Source organism: Zootermopsis nevadensis, unplaced genomic scaffold, assembly GCF_977971745.1.
Source record: "Zootermopsis nevadensis isolate Lab colony 2312 unplaced genomic scaffold, Znev_1.0 Znev_ptg000021l, whole genome shotgun sequence".
Lineage (NCBI taxonomy): Eukaryota > Metazoa > Arthropoda > Insecta > Blattodea > Termopsidae > Zootermopsis > Zootermopsis nevadensis.
The window spans coordinates 15,399,029-15,415,397 of NW_028259153.1; the positions used below are offsets into that span (position 1 = coordinate 15,399,029).

General features: G+C 37.2%; 2 protein-coding genes across 4 annotated transcripts; one reads left to right on the top strand and one right to left on the bottom strand.

The window, feature by feature from the left end:
- Positions 1-13: 13 nt before the first annotated feature.
- Positions 14-3,342, top strand: Ref1 (RNA and export factor binding protein 1). The gene is made up of 5 exons (XM_022083200.2): positions 14-362; positions 1,220-1,378; positions 1,774-1,921; positions 2,083-2,208; positions 2,853-3,342. The coding sequence occupies exons 1-5, from the start codon at positions 159-161 to the stop codon at positions 2,957-2,959; spliced, it is 744 nt and encodes a 247-aa protein (XP_021938892.1). The 5' UTR covers positions 14-158; the 3' UTR covers positions 2,960-3,342.
- On the bottom strand, positions 3,099-11,234 carry LOC110839232 (testis-expressed protein 10). 3 transcript variants are annotated; one of them, XM_087352395.1, is made up of 10 exons: positions 11,124-11,234; positions 10,340-10,539; positions 9,633-9,839; positions 8,581-8,968; positions 7,945-8,175; positions 7,233-7,324; positions 6,722-6,971; positions 5,984-6,200; positions 5,428-5,582; positions 3,099-4,958 (listed from the first exon to the last, which is right to left on the bottom strand). In XM_087352395.1, the coding sequence occupies exons 2-10, from the start codon at positions 10,529-10,531 to the stop codon at positions 4,756-4,758; spliced, it is 1,935 nt and encodes a 644-aa protein (XP_087208521.1). In that variant the 5' UTR covers positions 10,532-10,539; positions 11,124-11,234; the 3' UTR covers positions 3,099-4,755. The 3 variants fall into 3 exon arrangements, with proteins under 3 accessions (XP_087208521.1, XP_087208523.1, XP_087208522.1); XM_087352397.1 differs by lacking the exon at positions 11,124-11,234 and adding an exon at positions 10,980-11,112; XM_087352396.1 differs by lacking the exon at positions 11,124-11,234 and adding an exon at positions 10,793-10,973.
- Positions 11,235-16,369: the final 5,135 nt, after the last annotated feature.

The window sequence follows — 16,369 nt, forward strand, 5'->3', positions numbered from 1 at the left end:
CTTTCCCAGCGTTCCCTGTTGGAAGCTAAGCGGGACTGCCGCCATTTGTTGGAATAGTACGGTGTGTGAGAATATAGAGGAGGTTTGGTACGGTCATATGTTTTGAACATTATTTGGTTCTGTACTAGTTGTTATTTGTGTTGGTACATTATCTTACAATGGTTGACAAAATTGAAATGAGTCTTGATGATATAATAAAGTCATCAAAACAGACTCGAGGGCCGGCCGGTCGTAGAGGAAGAGGTGGACAAAGGGGCTCTGGTTTATCACGCAGAGGCAGTCGGGGCAGTCTTCGAGGAAATTTGGGTGTTTTACGGAGTCCTCGCAGGGGCAGTATTTCACGGTCTACCCCTTACTCAAGGGTAAGTTTCGAGAAAGTCGCAATTTATATACTCATAGAAGCTTAATGTTTACATCAGTTTAGCAAGGTGAAATAGGTTATGTAAAGTTCAGTCATGTTATTTGCAAGTTATATATTTAATTCTGCAGATCAGACTTGTGTATTAGCAAGGGCTTCTGACTAACCGAAATAAAAAGTGTCACCTTATATATAGTAAAGTATTTAGAAGTTGAATAGCTCATTTACCAAAGAAAGCACAATATTTAGACTTTGGAACCCTGGAACTGTAACAAGCATAATTTCATCAGCTAATATGCACTAAGAGTGTCATATTTGAAGATTTTTGGCCCAGTCAGCATTCATATTCCATAATGCTGAACAGTGGAGCTGCTCTTCATTCCTTGTGTGTAGATCTTCATGTACTTAGGAGATGAAAAACATTTTTTTGCTTTTGCTTCTGAAGTGTGTTGGGTATGTCACATATATCTTACTATGCAACTTCCACAATGTTATCCAAAATCATTTGGTAATATATTTCTGTAAAACCACTCTTCCTGTGTTATGGGCTGATGATGGAGGTAGTATCTATTATAAAAATTTGTGATTTCGTCGTCGTCAATAAATTACGTCATCAACAATGTCAACTATAAACAAACTCGGCATTGTTGTGAAACACAACAATGCCGAGTACAACACAACAATGCCGAGTTTAGTGTCTTACTCAAGATTTTAAAACGCAACCAACCCCCCCAAAAGGGGGTTGGTCAAGTGTTTTAACCCTCCATTTGGGGGGTTTAGTTTAGTTTCTTACACAAGATTTTAAAATGTAACCAATTACTAATTTTCATGAACAGCCTTGAACATAAATTGTTTTTTCAGGGTGACATAAATAGCAAATGGCAGCATGATATGTTTGATGGCTCAGGAACAAAGAAAATTGGCCGGATTGGTGGATTTGGAATTGGAGGTTCCCTCGGTGGACCTGCCAAACTTCTTGTGTCCAACCTGGATTTTGGAGTTTCCGACTCTGACATTCAGGTAAGACTTTTGCTGTAATATTTATTGATAAAGTCCATAGGTACATAAATGACTACCAGTTATGATTTACAAGTATTTTATATTTTTTGTGCTCTTCCTTACTCCATCCAAGCAAGTAATGGGATGGCATCTGAAAAGACCTTGACCTTTTTCTTTTATCATCCCTCCCATAATTCACAATTATGTTCCAATCAGTAATACATAGCCTCTGCAGTTAAGTACTAAATGCACTGAGAAATAATTAATCAGAAATACTTTGTTTTAGCACTGTTTTAGTGAAGTTTGATCTTTAATGGCAATTAACCATGGAGAAATTAAAGCTATGACATTATTTATTTATTTTGGGTGTTTGTAAATATTAATATGATAGCTGAAGCAAATATTTTTGTTTATAGGAGTTATTTGCAGAATTTGGACCACTGAAGTCTGCTGCTGTTCATTATGACAGATCAGGTCGGTCATTGGGATCAGCAGATGTTATATTTGAGAGGAAATCTGATGCCATTAAGGCAATGAAACAGTATAATGGAGTGCCTCTGGATGGTATGTATATTAATAGGAAGTACTTTAAGAGAGATAATAACACAAAATTAAGAACTGTCTTTTAGTATCTCTGTTGATGATGTATATAATGAATAAAATATATGAAGACCTATTAAATAAACAGAGAACTAACTAAACCGACTACGTTTGACTGTTTGCAGGACGAGCTATGAACATTCAAATGGCTACATCAGAAATACCTTCAGTTCTGCGAGGAGGTCGAGTTGGATCTAGTGGTTATTCACAAGGTCGGACACAATCAAGAGTAGGGGGTGGTAGAGGAAGAGGTGAATGTGTATTTTTTATTTTTTGTAGCATAAAATCTGTCTCAATTGCATTAGATTTTCGTATGTTTTTAATACCAAGATAATTTAAAAATATGATAATAAAAGACATCTAGTATGTTGTGTGTGTGTGTACAACAAAACAATGTCTAATAATATTGATCTTGAGTAATTGCATGTAAATTCTGTTGACAAAATCCAATTTTTAGTCAGCAACCTGAACTAATTTCACTCACTGAATTCTAATGCAAGTAATTAAGGTTAAATTGGTTTCTGATTACATATGTTTATTACTAATATGAGGTGTTTCCCATTCCGAATCATGTAGGTGATAAAGCATATCCCTGTTTCAGATCATTCAGAATAGGTTATGCATCATAGAAATTTCACTTATGCAGAACATGTTTGCTTTGTTGAAATACATTAATTAGCCTAATTTTATGGGTATTCTGAATTCAATGAGAATGTTGCATAATACTGGACTTCCCTCCTAACTGAATCACAAATGTTCTTGAAGTTTATGAATAACCAGTGTTCAGTCCCATTTAATTCCCAATTCTTCTTCAGTATCTGTGTTTATAAGAGAAATAATGTGCTGTGGAATGATGAGATTAATTTTGAAACTAAAATAATGTTTTCCCCCAAAGGTATGCGCCGAGGGGGGAGAGGAAGTTCTAGAGGCCAACCAAGAACTGTTCCAACTGCAGAAGAACTGGATGCAGAACTTGATGCATATGTTAACAAAGTAAAGTAAAAGAAATCATTAATGTGACTGAGAGAACTAATCCTCAAGAGTTTGGATTTTGTGAGAATTAAATTCTTTTAAGGTCGTGTGTTGTGTGACTGTAAGGATGGAAGAGTGAAGTTCATATGTCTTTAAGAAACTGCCTTAGTTCAGAATTGTCAAATTTATTGTTCAGTCTTACATCAGAATTTGTCACAGAATATGTAATTTGCCCCAAGTCATTCAATTTCAAATAGTTAAGATCAAATAATCCTGTAGTCACTAATAAACACTTGTATTTTAAGCAGTACAATCAATTTCACACTGGGTATTATATTATGGTAAACAGATATCCTGGATTTATATTGTGTTGTATATTTGGATTAATATTAAATTGCCAAGATTTTAATTAATGCTGCAGATGAGTTATAGAATATATATGACTGACATCCAAATCTCAATCGCTGTTGCAAGATTTCTTGGTTAGAATGTGCAGTAACATAAGAATAAAGACGTACATAATTACATTGTAACCGTATCAGAACTAAGTATGGCCTATAATGAGAACGTTATAGTAAACTACAGTTGGCTACATTAACTTCTTAACATATGTGAATACGTCATACAAAAAGAGCTCTTCTCCAGCACCTACATCATAAAAAGATTCTCATCTAGTCACCACTTTTGTTGGGACTTTTTTTGGATGATTTGTATTTGCAGTTTTACTGCTGATGCCGTTTATACGTGATGGTCAGTAAAAGTACCCTTAGCCTATCCTTCTATGCCTCTCTAGTCTAGATGAAAAATGTCTGCATTGCAGAATGTACTATTGTGCCATTTATCTTCTTTCGAAGAAGGGGTAACCAGAATGGTGGGATGTTAGCTGACATGATCTTTTCAGTTATACCATCCAAAATAAACTTTTCTATCGTATGCACAGTATAAGCAGTTTGCACTTGTTGCTAAGGAGTAAATTCCACTACACACTTCTGGTCTGTGAATATCTGCCTTGCCACTCTGTTTTATAAACTATAAAGATCAGAGCCCAAATTACTGCGAAGCAGTTCAGTTGCCGAGAAAACTTACGCAGACAGTAACTGTATCTTGCTCCCTCCAAGTTTTAGCCAATGAGGAAAGTCTTATGACATGGAACCAATTCTCATTTTCTCTGAGAAAATTTCACATTGCCAGTTGGTCATACCATTCTTTGGTGTAAGAGGAGTAATATTTCTAATCTATATCACAATAATGTACATGTGTAAGCAATCTGCTCAGGCCAGTGGCTGAACCTGAAGTAACTGTATTTGTAATGCAATGTTTGGAAACATTTGATTGTTTCATTGCATAATATGTTGCCTAAGTTAAACATTTTCAGTCCTAATTATGGCAATGAAGCTAAAGTGTTTAGATCTGAATTTGAAGCTTGATGTAACAGTGTGTCAAATCAAAACAAGAAGGCACTATGTATTGTTCTGAGGAACAATGATGAATACAATCAGCTGTTCTGTATCATGTAAGTCCAGTTATTCCATGTTCAGAACCAGTCTATAACTTAACTTACATATGTACTTCAGCAAACGAGTGGCATGCAGCAAATGGTAAGCAGGACATTATTGCATTTGTGGGGTCTATGTCCCTGTCTGCGCTGTGTTGTCATAAAATAGTTAAGAACCAGGGACAACTTTACCTATGTCATTTGAATGTAATAACAGCTGAACACTCCTAAATGTGTATTTTTGACAAGGAATGTCTAAAATTTTATCTCTCATTTCAGTATCAGGGGGGTTTACTTTTACACAATTACAAAATAAAACATGGTTTTATTGTTACAAATCAACATACCGTGATGCCAACAAATCAGTGATGTGTGAAGCTAATTTGTTATCGCAATTTTCACTCCGTAGGAGATTTGATAATGATGTCACTGCATCTCGTGACCAGTCCTTCACCCAGTACAGGATGTTACTGATGTTTTTTCTGCCTTCACATTCATTACCTGCTCCAGTCACTATCACGCTGCACAAATTATCTGTTAAAACAAAATTTTATAACAGTTAACTCATTACAGAATTAAAATACAAACAGAACTTAAAACTAATTTAACATTCATTACCAAAATCAAGGTTTACCATTTATCAGGGCTTTCATACTACCAGCACTGAAAACCTCTGACTTTGCACTAACTTAAATAATGCAGGGAAAGGTGGCATGACATGAAAATAGGTTGCTTGAAGGTTCATTCACATGGCTACACATTACAAAATGCCCTTCCCCCCTTCATTATGTTCACTTCTACACTATACCACTTTAGCCCTGTATACCCACTGTACAGAGGAAAAGCTACATGGGACCCAAAACCAGTCTAAACAACCGTGAAGAGAAGAACCATAGGTCACTTTACCAAGTGACTGAAACATAATCTAAACTTAAAAATGACCAAACATACACAATTAAGTTTTCATAATTCTTGAGACATAAGAAAACTATAATTGACTTACTAAGAATGTCAGGCAGTTTTTGACACAAGCTTTTGTAGAAGAGCGGATTGTTTTGGCAAGCAAATTTTGCCAATACCTCAACAGCTGTGGCAGGGATCGTAGGAGCACACAGCAGTTCTGGTAGAGATTCCACCCATTCCTGAAAGCCTGCACACCTAAACAAAATCCAAAAACTTTGTATCAAATGATAAAAAAAATAAAGACTTCATACAAAAAACATTTTTTTAAGACTTGTCCTGGTACACTACAGTCTGATACAATGAGTGCAAATGTACAACTATTAAATATTTATAAATGTATAAAAGGCTGGAATGCAATTAAATATTCTCAGGTGATCAACCACGTCAGTACAAAATGAGTCTCCAACATTTTGGAGACTGTCTCTGCCTCCGTCATCTGTGACTGATGTGATAAAAATACAGATTATAACTGTATTTAAACACATGGACAAAGACAGAAGCGGCCCTCAGCATCCAGTGTAGAGGTGGTTGGGTGGGCCTAAGAACAAGTCTGGATGTGGAGACAGAAACACGTGCATGCAGAAAAGTAATAGTACCTGTACAGATGTGTTTGGTTTGGAGTTACAGCAAGATCACTCAAGAGTTCAAACAGGCCATGCTCATAAGCTGTCTTGTAATTCTTGACAGTACAGTCTAATATCTTCCCCAAATCTGTGCTGTGACAATCCCAGCACTTTGTGCACTGAAACACGTGTCTCAGAATTTTCAACAGCTGCTGTCTATCATCTTGCACTTTCCAGTTTCTCATACTGCCTGGAAAAAACATGATGAGAGAGAGAGAGATGAAACAAGCATGAAAAGATGTACTCCAATTTTGAGAACACACATTTCTGTAAGTCATACTTTGTTAGTTTCAATGTTCATTTATTGCATACAGAAATATATTGTTGCAAAGCTTATCATACAATAGATATCAGTTTTGTAGAGTCAGAAATTATTTTTCCTTCCTACAATTTATTGTATATTCACCATAACAGAAAATATTTCAAGCAAACAGGCCTTAGTAAGTTATATTTTAAGTCATATGCCAGGTTTTTTGAACGAGTCATAAAGTTTGATTTAAGTCAATCCTCTTCTACGTACAAGTGTCAAGGTAAAGTTTGATTTCAACATTATGTAATGTACAATACAAACAAATAAAACAAGAAGTTATCCACAGCTTTTGGCATATACTGCGCAATATTAAACTTCAATAAAATATATTAGGTAGTTTAAAGACAGAACAAGCAAGCATAGCGCATTCAAATCACAGAGAATATGGTGTCTGATTTTACCTTTTATATACTTCAGCATGCGACTGCTTAGCTCATCATCCAAATTATGATCACTACAGAAACAATAAAATATACTGCAGATGGCCAAGTTTTGAAATAAACATCTTGGATCTTGATTCACGCACTCCAGACTTCTCATTTCCTTTCTGCTTTTCTTTCCTTCCTCATGTCTCTGTGAGCAGCTGTAGGGAAATCCTCTGAAGAAAAGGTATGAAAAATCCTTTCTGTGTGCAGTGATGAATTCAGCAGCCTGAAGTAAATATCAGACATTTGTACTCTTCACTCAATGCTGTTGAGATTTGATAAAAACCTCAAGGAAAAAGACCAAGCTGTAGATTGGAGGATAATATATAATAATCAATCCAGAGAGAATTATTGTGAAAATTTTAATTGAACTGAACTCTGGACACAGTCCTGGGTTTTATGGTCATGGCAATAACCATTTTGGTTCAATAATCAAGAATGCGTTTGACTCTTCAAGGCCACTTAAGGAAATGATGGAGACACACACCTCTGATGTCAGCAGTTCACAAAGCAGCTGCAAGATCTCAAGGGTGCACTTCAAGACCTCAGCAGCCTCCACAGACAGCAAACTGTAGCCCTCTGTAGAGACCAAAGAATGAACATTATGGATATCCCAAAACATTACAAGGCGTATTAAAAACCAAATACCAATACAAAATGTATTATTGAAAAAACTGTGCATGTATGGCTATAGACATTCAAAGTGAAGTCCAATAGTCTTGCATGTTATTTGATTTTCCAATTCTTGGAAACCTACATGAGAACATCTGGAGTTTCAGATTCTTCCCTTCAGATGGTCTATCTCATCAATGTTCACACATTATATCATTTTACACAGTCCCACATGCAAAAATTTGGGGAATAAGGTCCAATGATTGAGGTGGCAAAGTTTTTGAATCACCGCTTCCAGTCCACTACCCTGGGAAATGCTCATTCAGACCTCCACGATGTCACTGTGTAGGAAGGCCTCCATCATAAGACTGTCCAGTTTCAGGCAAACACAAAGTTCCAGCATGTCTACAGAATGTGAAGGTATAAATGAGCATTTTCCAGCACAATGAATTGGAAGAAGAGGTTCAAAACCTGTGCCATCTCCAGACCTCAGACAATTACTTTTTTTATGGGTCTACATAAAACTACATACTTCATATACCTTGGACAGTTGCGCAGGGAGATAAATTCTTTCTGTTCACACTCACCTTTACGGTTCCTTGCACTATTAATATGATCAGGAGCAACTTCACGCCAAGTTTCTGTCAAAAGAGGCACCAGGACTTTCACATATTCTTTCAAGTGCTTTTCTTCAGTACCGTTTTCACATGAACTGTTGCCGCCTGCACTAAAGATATTAGGCAAATGGCATGTGTCCCTGTAGTAAAGGTTGTAGACTGGTATATACAACTCTGAATTTTCCTTCCAGTTCCAGCAGTCTACAAGACAGGCACAAAAAATCAGTAGTTATGAATGCGCTAAACACAGCCAATTAGTTAACAAGAGTGCACACACACGCACGATTTATTTATTATATCTACAACTGTGTACCAAGATTTCTGTCTTCTGGGTTGTTGCGCTGTGTAGTCTGGTAGATGTTTACCAACGTTTCAGAGGTCATACTGCCTCCGTCATCCATCTACCAGACTACACAGCGCAATAACCCAGAAGACAGAAATCTTCATACTCACCGCTGAGAAAACCTCAAATCTTACATACTCTGTACCACTTTTGAAATCATCAGACACATCTGGTCATCCCTGCAGAGTACTCTAGGACATTTCATTCACCTTATGGAACAGTTATAAGGATATGCAAGAGATACAAGGTATAAAGTGCCTTACCACGTGAACAAGCAGTGTTCTCTGACAAATCTCCAAGGTGTCCAATATTCTTCCTACTCTGCTCATTCTTATATGCAGCTACTGCAGACAGCAAGCCTTTTAGCCGACGCAACACTTTCATACGCCACATAGTACTTGTTAACCGGCGACTGAGGTTCACCGTTAGAGTACGTTCAGGACTGGAATCTGTCTTTAAACTTGAAATCATGTCGAGGAAGTTACTCAAGATTGTGTTTGCATTGGCAGCAACGAGCACTGGTGTTGACACAAGGAGTATGTCGAGCATCGTGAGAGAGTCGTCCTGGATGGACGTGTGGATGTGAGTCATTCCACACTTAAGATAGCTTAGCAGCACATTGAAAAATGGCAACACTTTGGACACGGGCACCTATGAAAAATGGGTCAGTAGAAATGTACATAATTTATCCTTAACACAAATACACTTCTACCACACTTTCCAGGTGAATAAGAATTTTCATAAATTAGAATAAGAGCGATGGGAACTTGGATGTAAAGCACAAAATATTTCTTTAAAGTGTTTTTTGGCACGTGAGAAAAACATGCCTAAAATGTGGAAATAAGAGGATAGAGAAAATCAAATTCTAAAGAGCTTAATAATTTGTACTGTAACCAATGGGTGACTAAATCAAAGAGAATGAGTTACACAGGTGGAACAAATGACATGCATACAAAATTCTGGTCAGAAAATCTCAACAAAACTATGCACAGGTGGCAATATAATACTTAACCAATGAAGGAGAAGGTGAGGGTGTGGATCATAATGGGGTTCGATGGTAGGCTTTTGTATGAATCTTTGGGTTCTATAAACACAAAGAATTTCTTGACCAGTTGAAGCTTACAAAAAAAAAAGGCTTTACCATGGAATTAGTTTGCTTCCTTTGACATTGCATCCGTCATTGATTTTGATGTTCATTTATTGCAGATTCAAATGAACAACTGACACAGCTAATCAGCTTCATACTGTCATAAGAACTTGATATCTCGCACATCTTAAATAAATTTGCAACATTAAAAGACTTAAAAAATGTCACCTGAGTAAGTATACTATTTAGCAGTTTAAGTGCATCCTTGCGGACATCTTTCTCTTGGTCTAATATCAATCGAGCCGTCCCTTCAATAAGGTTGGTGAGATATAAATCAGGAATATCTTCGTAATGGTGTGTTACGAGCTCCTGAAGTCCCGCTAGACTGCTCTTCTGCATAAAGATATTGTAGTGACCAAGCTTGGATAGCAGTTCCTGTTGTTGATTGAGAAGTATGTAAATGAATATGTTGCTGATATACGACAACAGCTACAAAGTCACAACAGGCTTCAGTCTAATTCACAAAATAGAAGAGACTGTATGTTTGGGTTAAAGGTGTGTCAGCATCTTTGGCTGTATCTGTATGTATACAACTTAGGTTTGAATATAAAGTGTGCCTCAGCATTCTTATTCCACCATGATTGAACATCAATAGCAGATGGCTAAACTAAAATTATATTCTTCTATCAAGTACTAAATATTTTCTCTAATAACATACTTCTAATATCTTGGCATCTGTAAACAGTGTTTGTAATTTTTAATTTGTGAAATTAGCTTGTGGGCCTGTTTTTTAAATCCAGAAGGCCATATATGGTCCACTGGTTTCTCTCCCATTTTCTTAAACAATAATTAACATGAAATCATAACTGAAAGAATGTGTTCATCCAGAACACAGTTTCAGGCAACATAACAATAAATATTCTCAAAGTACACACCTTGACATTCTGTTTTCTCATCATCTGCATTTCATCGGAAACTCCACTCTTCAGTTGCTCTCTTAACACAATCTTTCGGACCTTAAAACTGGTATCAGTAACATTCTGTGCTTTAGTTAGCACAGTCTTCTTTGCTTTCAGTTTCACCTTCGACTTTTCTTTCCTTAAAGCCTTTCTGTGATGCCCTCCCATTATGTCAACTGAAATATAGAACAATAAATGTTGAGCAAGTGGGCACAGCCTACTTCAAAGTATCATTCTGGTATTTGGCTAGAACGTTTAAGAAAACCTGGGAAAAAGCTCAGTCAGTGGCCAAAATTGGATGTGGATACATCCTAAATACAAGTAATGATAATGGAGGGTAAACACTGCCATGAAAAATATTTGGACCTAACAGAGACAAATTAAGCACGAAATGGGGAAAATCATTAAACAAAGGTTATCATTATTTACATTATTCTTCTACTATCAAAATAATGTTCCTTTGTTTGGTTAATGAAACCACCTCCTACTGGAAACGCTGACACAAAACATTCTAACTTGATTAACGCAACTTGTGCACATATTTTAAATATGTGTCCTAAACCTGAAAATGTTTTAATCATTCAGACTTGTAAAGTGTAGTAACATCATAACGCACATGGTATAGTATCAAACCGGTGCAACTACCAACTGCAAGCAAAGAGTCAATGGTGAAATTGTGTCTTATATAAGACGTAGAGTAAATTGTGGTATTTGATCAACGTTTAATTTACAAGCCCTATTACATAAATCATTTCCCTACCTTCTGTTCAATTACCGTCTGTAAACCTTCTCGTCTACGTACGTTATCTGTGACGTCTATGAGCATTGCAATTGCATCACGAAGTTGTCCTGGAGCATGGATAGATGGCAGGATGTGCTGGATAATATACAAGAAATATTGACCTATCATCCGGAGCCTTTGCACATTTTCCTTACCAGATAGCGTATGCTTGTGGTTGAAAGAAATTGAAGGCGGAATAATAACATGTGTTGCATTATTCATCTGGTACCATTTTCTTTCTCCTTCACGAAAGGATATGAAGGACATATGTTAGAATAAACGTGGCTTCGTATTCTCAAGGCCTCGTTTGTTCATACGGCTGAAATTTAGGAGTCAAGCTGTAAGCTGCAAGAGAAACCTCATGGCTGAGTAGAATCTGAACTGAATACTGACGCATTTAGACAAATTTAGGGAAACGTCCACCCTGCCCTAAGAAGGCTAACGCTTAACCTCTATTTGTCATTGTCCCCACCAACCTAAAATATAAATGAAGACAAATCCTCGTCAATTTCTACTCTGCAGTTTATTGTCAGTGCAATTAAATAAGTAAGTTTGAGATGGACGAGATATTTGAGAGGATTTTGATGGAGTTTGCATTTGACATAACAGACTGAAAGAAAAATTAAAATGTCATTACGATAACCGATATTTAAAATGGAAAACAAAGAATTAAAGTCTGAGTCTTTGTAACTAGTACGTCAGTTTGTTTGGTACGGGTGGGACATGGGAGGAACAAGAGCTGTGTTCAAAATACCTGTTACAAATATAAAGTGACCTGTTCAAGCCCGTGAGACTCTTGCGTGATAATGTTAACATGAAATTGGGAGCTTAGTGAAGATAAAACTGACTCAGGGTAGGATCCAGTGATAACATTCTGCGAGGATTATGATGAATCTTCGAGGTCTCAAGCAACAATTGTCTCGATAAGCTGAATAACTCCTGATTGAAGACCGACCTTAAATTAATAACGACTTTCTACAGAGAGTTAAATTTATTTTATTTTCCTCCATCAGGGTTTAAATTATTAGCTAATTTAAATTTCTACCATCAAGTTTTAAATTAATAATTAAAATTTAGTAACCTAATCAATTTCTGTGCACAACTTCCAATAGCAAGCCTACAAATTCCGACAACGAAATCTGACTGACCTATAACCTGAAAGTTTCTGGTGTTAGTAGTTGTTACATTCACAGAATGGTACATAGAAATTTGTATGTAGGTTATATATATAACACCTAGGCCTATAGGCCCTTATCTCCACACAACATATCAGTTAGCAATCTCGTTTAGTTGACTAGTTATCACCATCAAACCTAAAGCTAAATACAGATCCCCAGGTACACGTAGAAAAGTACAGAAACTCCTTTTCAAAGTACGGCTCTATTAATGGAAAAAAAACTTCTTATAGGCCTGTGCTGGGATGAGAGTTCACGGCTAGAATTTTCATGACAATTCTACAAGGTCTTCTTGTTTTGAAACATTAATTACTAAATCACTGCAGCACTTAAGTGTTGCTCGTCTAAACATTTATTAGGAGGATATCTGCTGCCACTTCCGGACGACCGGATCGAAAAGTAAGCTACCTAACAGGTGGATCAAAGTCTAGAGTGGCACACGAAAAGATTGATCATGTTTACGAAAGTCCTCCCACAAAATATCTAATATCTACGATATCTCTACACAAAATATCAGAGCTATACGTTAAGAAACACTAATCCCACTTCGCACGAATGCTATAGGTGTTCATTAGTACGATTTTCGTGAAAAGTTTTTTTGAAAAGCCGTCAGTTTGTTCAAAAGATATTAGAGGCGCAGTCAGACGGACATGTTACTGCCTTAAGTCAATCTTTATAGGGCACACATAAAATCACATCTAGCAAATTTATTATTGCTAAGAGACCATAATTTATTTCATCATTACGAAATCTGTCTATGTATCCGCTGTTTCGTTGGTTAGCAACGTTTATTACACATTCTTTAGCGATCTCTGTTAGCAGATCTTTCGTCGATTGGTTAACAGTTTAATGCATAAAGTCACACCAACTGAGGGCAGAAATTCAACCGAAGCACCAGCTCTTCAGAGTTGTGGCCGGCCTTCAGTTCAATCGGCAATGCGTAGTACATCTCAGGGGTTAACAAGCTAACTTAGATTTAGGATTCTCACGGGGGCGAGTATGAAGATGACTGTCTTCTTGGTTGCAATCGCTCTGATGACAAAGGCAGCACGCAGTTCTGAAACGTCGATAAACTTTTGTCAGTCTACACGGCGCTAGAGAACATAAAGAGGGCTATCTTTCGTATTCGTTGACGTGAGAATCTCAAATCCTAGTAAGTTTTCTGTCATTTTCCATCCACTTTGATTCCACCTGTTCTACACCCTTACAATGTGACGGATTTTCCTGAAACTTGGTACGAGCGTCACGCATGGAAGTAGGAGAGCCTTCATATAGCTCATCCTACTCCTTATATTTTTTTGACTGATGGAAACGTTGAAGGAAACCGATCACGCGTCATCAATTCGAATCAGGTGTCCAGATCGAAGAAAAGTTTTATCCCTGCCACTGACTCGAAACTTCTCATCGGTTGGTATTAATTAGTAATAACTAATAGAAGGGGCAGACGAACTCCGCTGCAGGATACGTCACGTTTGCGTCGATACTGGAAATAGCCCTGTGGCGCCATCACGTAGTTAAAGGTTTACGAGGCAGGGTTGCCACCCTCAGCCCTGAATCGCTTGAAAGCTGATAATACTGGAACAAAAGTACTGAATCACTTCGTCAGAGGAATACCAGCTGCACTGCACAAGACATTCATGTCACCCGTTTTGTCGGAGAGCTGAAATATTTCGTAAAGAAAATGAAAAGAGAAAGAATATGGAGAATGTTAAGTAATGGAAAGGACTTGCGGTTGAGAGAACTGCAACGGACGTTGTTTGTCAGAAGGCAAACTTCCATCGTCCTTTGACCTCAATCGCTGGAAAGTTTATGGAAAAGGATAGAAGAGGAGTTGGCCACAGATCGGAGCTAAATCCATAATTTTATATAAGATGTTTAAAAATATTAATCAGTTGGTAATACTAACGTGCGTTCTGTTGCAAAGAATTCTTGACCCTTGCAGAGTTAACTTTTAGTCTGGAAATACAAGTAACATTCGTCATATCTGAGAGGACGTTCTTAAAACAAATACGATTTATAAGTCTGTAAGGCATTAGAAGACCAGTGATACTAAATGTTGGCCCCGGTATCTTTACTGCTTTTTTCCTTCCTAAATTTTATCAAGAAAGCTGATGTTCGTGACTTCCTTGACAACTCAGGGGGGACGGATAGAGAGAGTGTGGGGGGATAGGGGCCTAATCGTATGGGATCAGTTCCACATGTGACATGACCCACCACGAGTACAGAAATAACTGATTGTGAGCCCTATCATAAATTTAATTATAATTGCAGGATCTAGAAACGACTTAAGGTAGTTATTAACCCAAATGTTTGATCGACACTAATGATCCTTTCCAGTTTTGTGCGTCTATACCAGGAGGTCATTCTCCTTAGAAAAATTCTCCGTCCTAAGGGAAAAAAGCAGCTTCATAAATGTCATGGAGGCAAAACAGAAAATAAATTTTACTCGCTGATGGTACACAATACAATTTAATAGCGTCTTTAACCTTTCTGAGGAACGAAGTTCATCTAAATAATATATAATAATTTAGTCCATAACTCAAAGAAAATACGCGTTTTAATAGAAAGATCGGTTAATGCTCTTTAAGGAAATTGTCACTGTTTATTTTCAGAATCATACAAAACACGCAAATACATTCTATGTGCAAAATGCAGGGTTTATGAACGTTAAGGTATACGGCAAACCTCCATATAAGTTACCGTTGAGTCTTAAGGAGATAAATAAAATAATTTACGGTATTAAATATTCTAAGAACACCTTGCCTAATTGCCTGTCTGTGTTGACTTAGATCCTCAACATCGAAGAACACAGGACAATTCGTTTTTCATGAGTGCCGTTAAGGAAGTATTTTATATGGTCTCTGAATAAACTGTTTTAAATAAACGCATAATGTAAACGTTTCTTCTGTCTGTCCGCAAGTTTAATTTCCGCAACTAAGTTAATAATCAGATTTAAATTAAGCGATTTACTTTTGATTCGTATCAGTCAAATATTTGCGTTATTAAATAACCTAAGAGTCAATTTATTTTAATAGGTCTATTTACCTCCGGAAGGTTTAACAATTTGGATCATAAGATAAATAATCCTCTATTACTAATTACCTATGTTAACAATTTACTCAGCTACCGAGCTTCGCAGCACTCGTGCTCGTAGGAGATTCTAAGTTCAAATATCGGTCTGAAGATTGGCTGTCTTGACTAATGGTTTTCGTGGTTTTCCTTAATCCCTCCAAGCAAATGCTTGGCTAGTAGCTTGGTTTAGGATAAGACCGCTCCTTCAGTATTCTTTCCAGTTAGTAATTGAGTATTAGTATTAAGTGCTATGTAAGACTTGAGGTTCTCACAGCGGTGAATATGAAGATTTCTGTCTTCTGGGTTGTTGCGCTGTGTAGTCTGGTCGATGTTAACCAACGTTTCAGAGGTCATACTGCCTCCGTCATCAGCTGATGACGGAGGCAGTATGACCTCTGAAACGTTGGTTAACATCGACCAGACTACACAGCGCAACAACCCAGAAGACAGAAATCTTCAAGTGCTATGTAGTCTGAACTACTGACCGCGTCAATGAATAAACCACAAAAAAGGAACAACTTACTTTATTTTAGTTTTTTATTTCTCTGCAAGATGAACCTAGATCTTACGAAGAAAGAGATTAATTTGAACTAGTAGTGTTTGAGGTTCCCACTGCGGTAAGTACGAAGATGGCTGGCTGTCATCTGGTAGTGCCATGTAGTCTGGTACACGGCGCTACAACCCAGAAGACAACCACTGTAGGCTAAAATGGAGGCCTCGAACCAACAGTGATCTATGCATGCTTGACCACAGCTCAGCATTACTCCACTGCTGACACGGACACAAAAAAATTTCCTTCAGACTCAGTGTAAACATCGCGCCACTGAATAACTCTGCGTCTTTTGAAAAAGGAGGCATCGCGCAAATGAGAAATGGCTTTATTCAATGCACAGTCTTAAACTTAGATGTTGTTGGGCGCAATTTTTATGAAGACACAATTTTTATTTTTGTAAAATATGTCTTGATGGCAATCACCTA

What these genes read in the sequence shown, in the direction of transcription:
- Ref1 (XM_022083200.2), top strand. Translation starts at nt 159, where the DNA reads ATGGTTGACAAAATTGAAATGAGTCTTGATGATATAATAAAGTCATCA. An exon ending in TTTCCGACTCTGACATTCAG is followed by an intron (nt 1,379 to 1,773) that starts GTAAGACTTTTG and finishes TTTTGTTTATAG; the next exon opens with GAGTTATTTGCAGAATTTGG. An exon ending in TAATGGAGTGCCTCTGGATG is followed by an intron (nt 1,922 to 2,082) that starts GTATGTATATTA and finishes GACTGTTTGCAG; the next exon opens with GACGAGCTATGAACATTCAA.
- LOC110839232 (XM_087352395.1), bottom strand. Translation starts at nt 10,531, where the DNA reads ATGGGAGGGCATCACAGAAAGGCTTTAAGGAAAGAAAAGTCGAAGGTG. An exon ending in GAACACTGCTTGTTCACGTG is followed by an intron (nt 8,176 to 8,580) that starts GTAAGGCACTTT and finishes CCTGTCTTGTAG; the next exon opens with ACTGCTGGAACTGGAAGGAA. An exon ending in CATGCTGAAGTATATAAAAG is followed by an intron (nt 6,201 to 6,721) that starts GTAAAATCAGAC and finishes TGTTTTTTCCAG; the next exon opens with GCAGTATGAGAAACTGGAAA.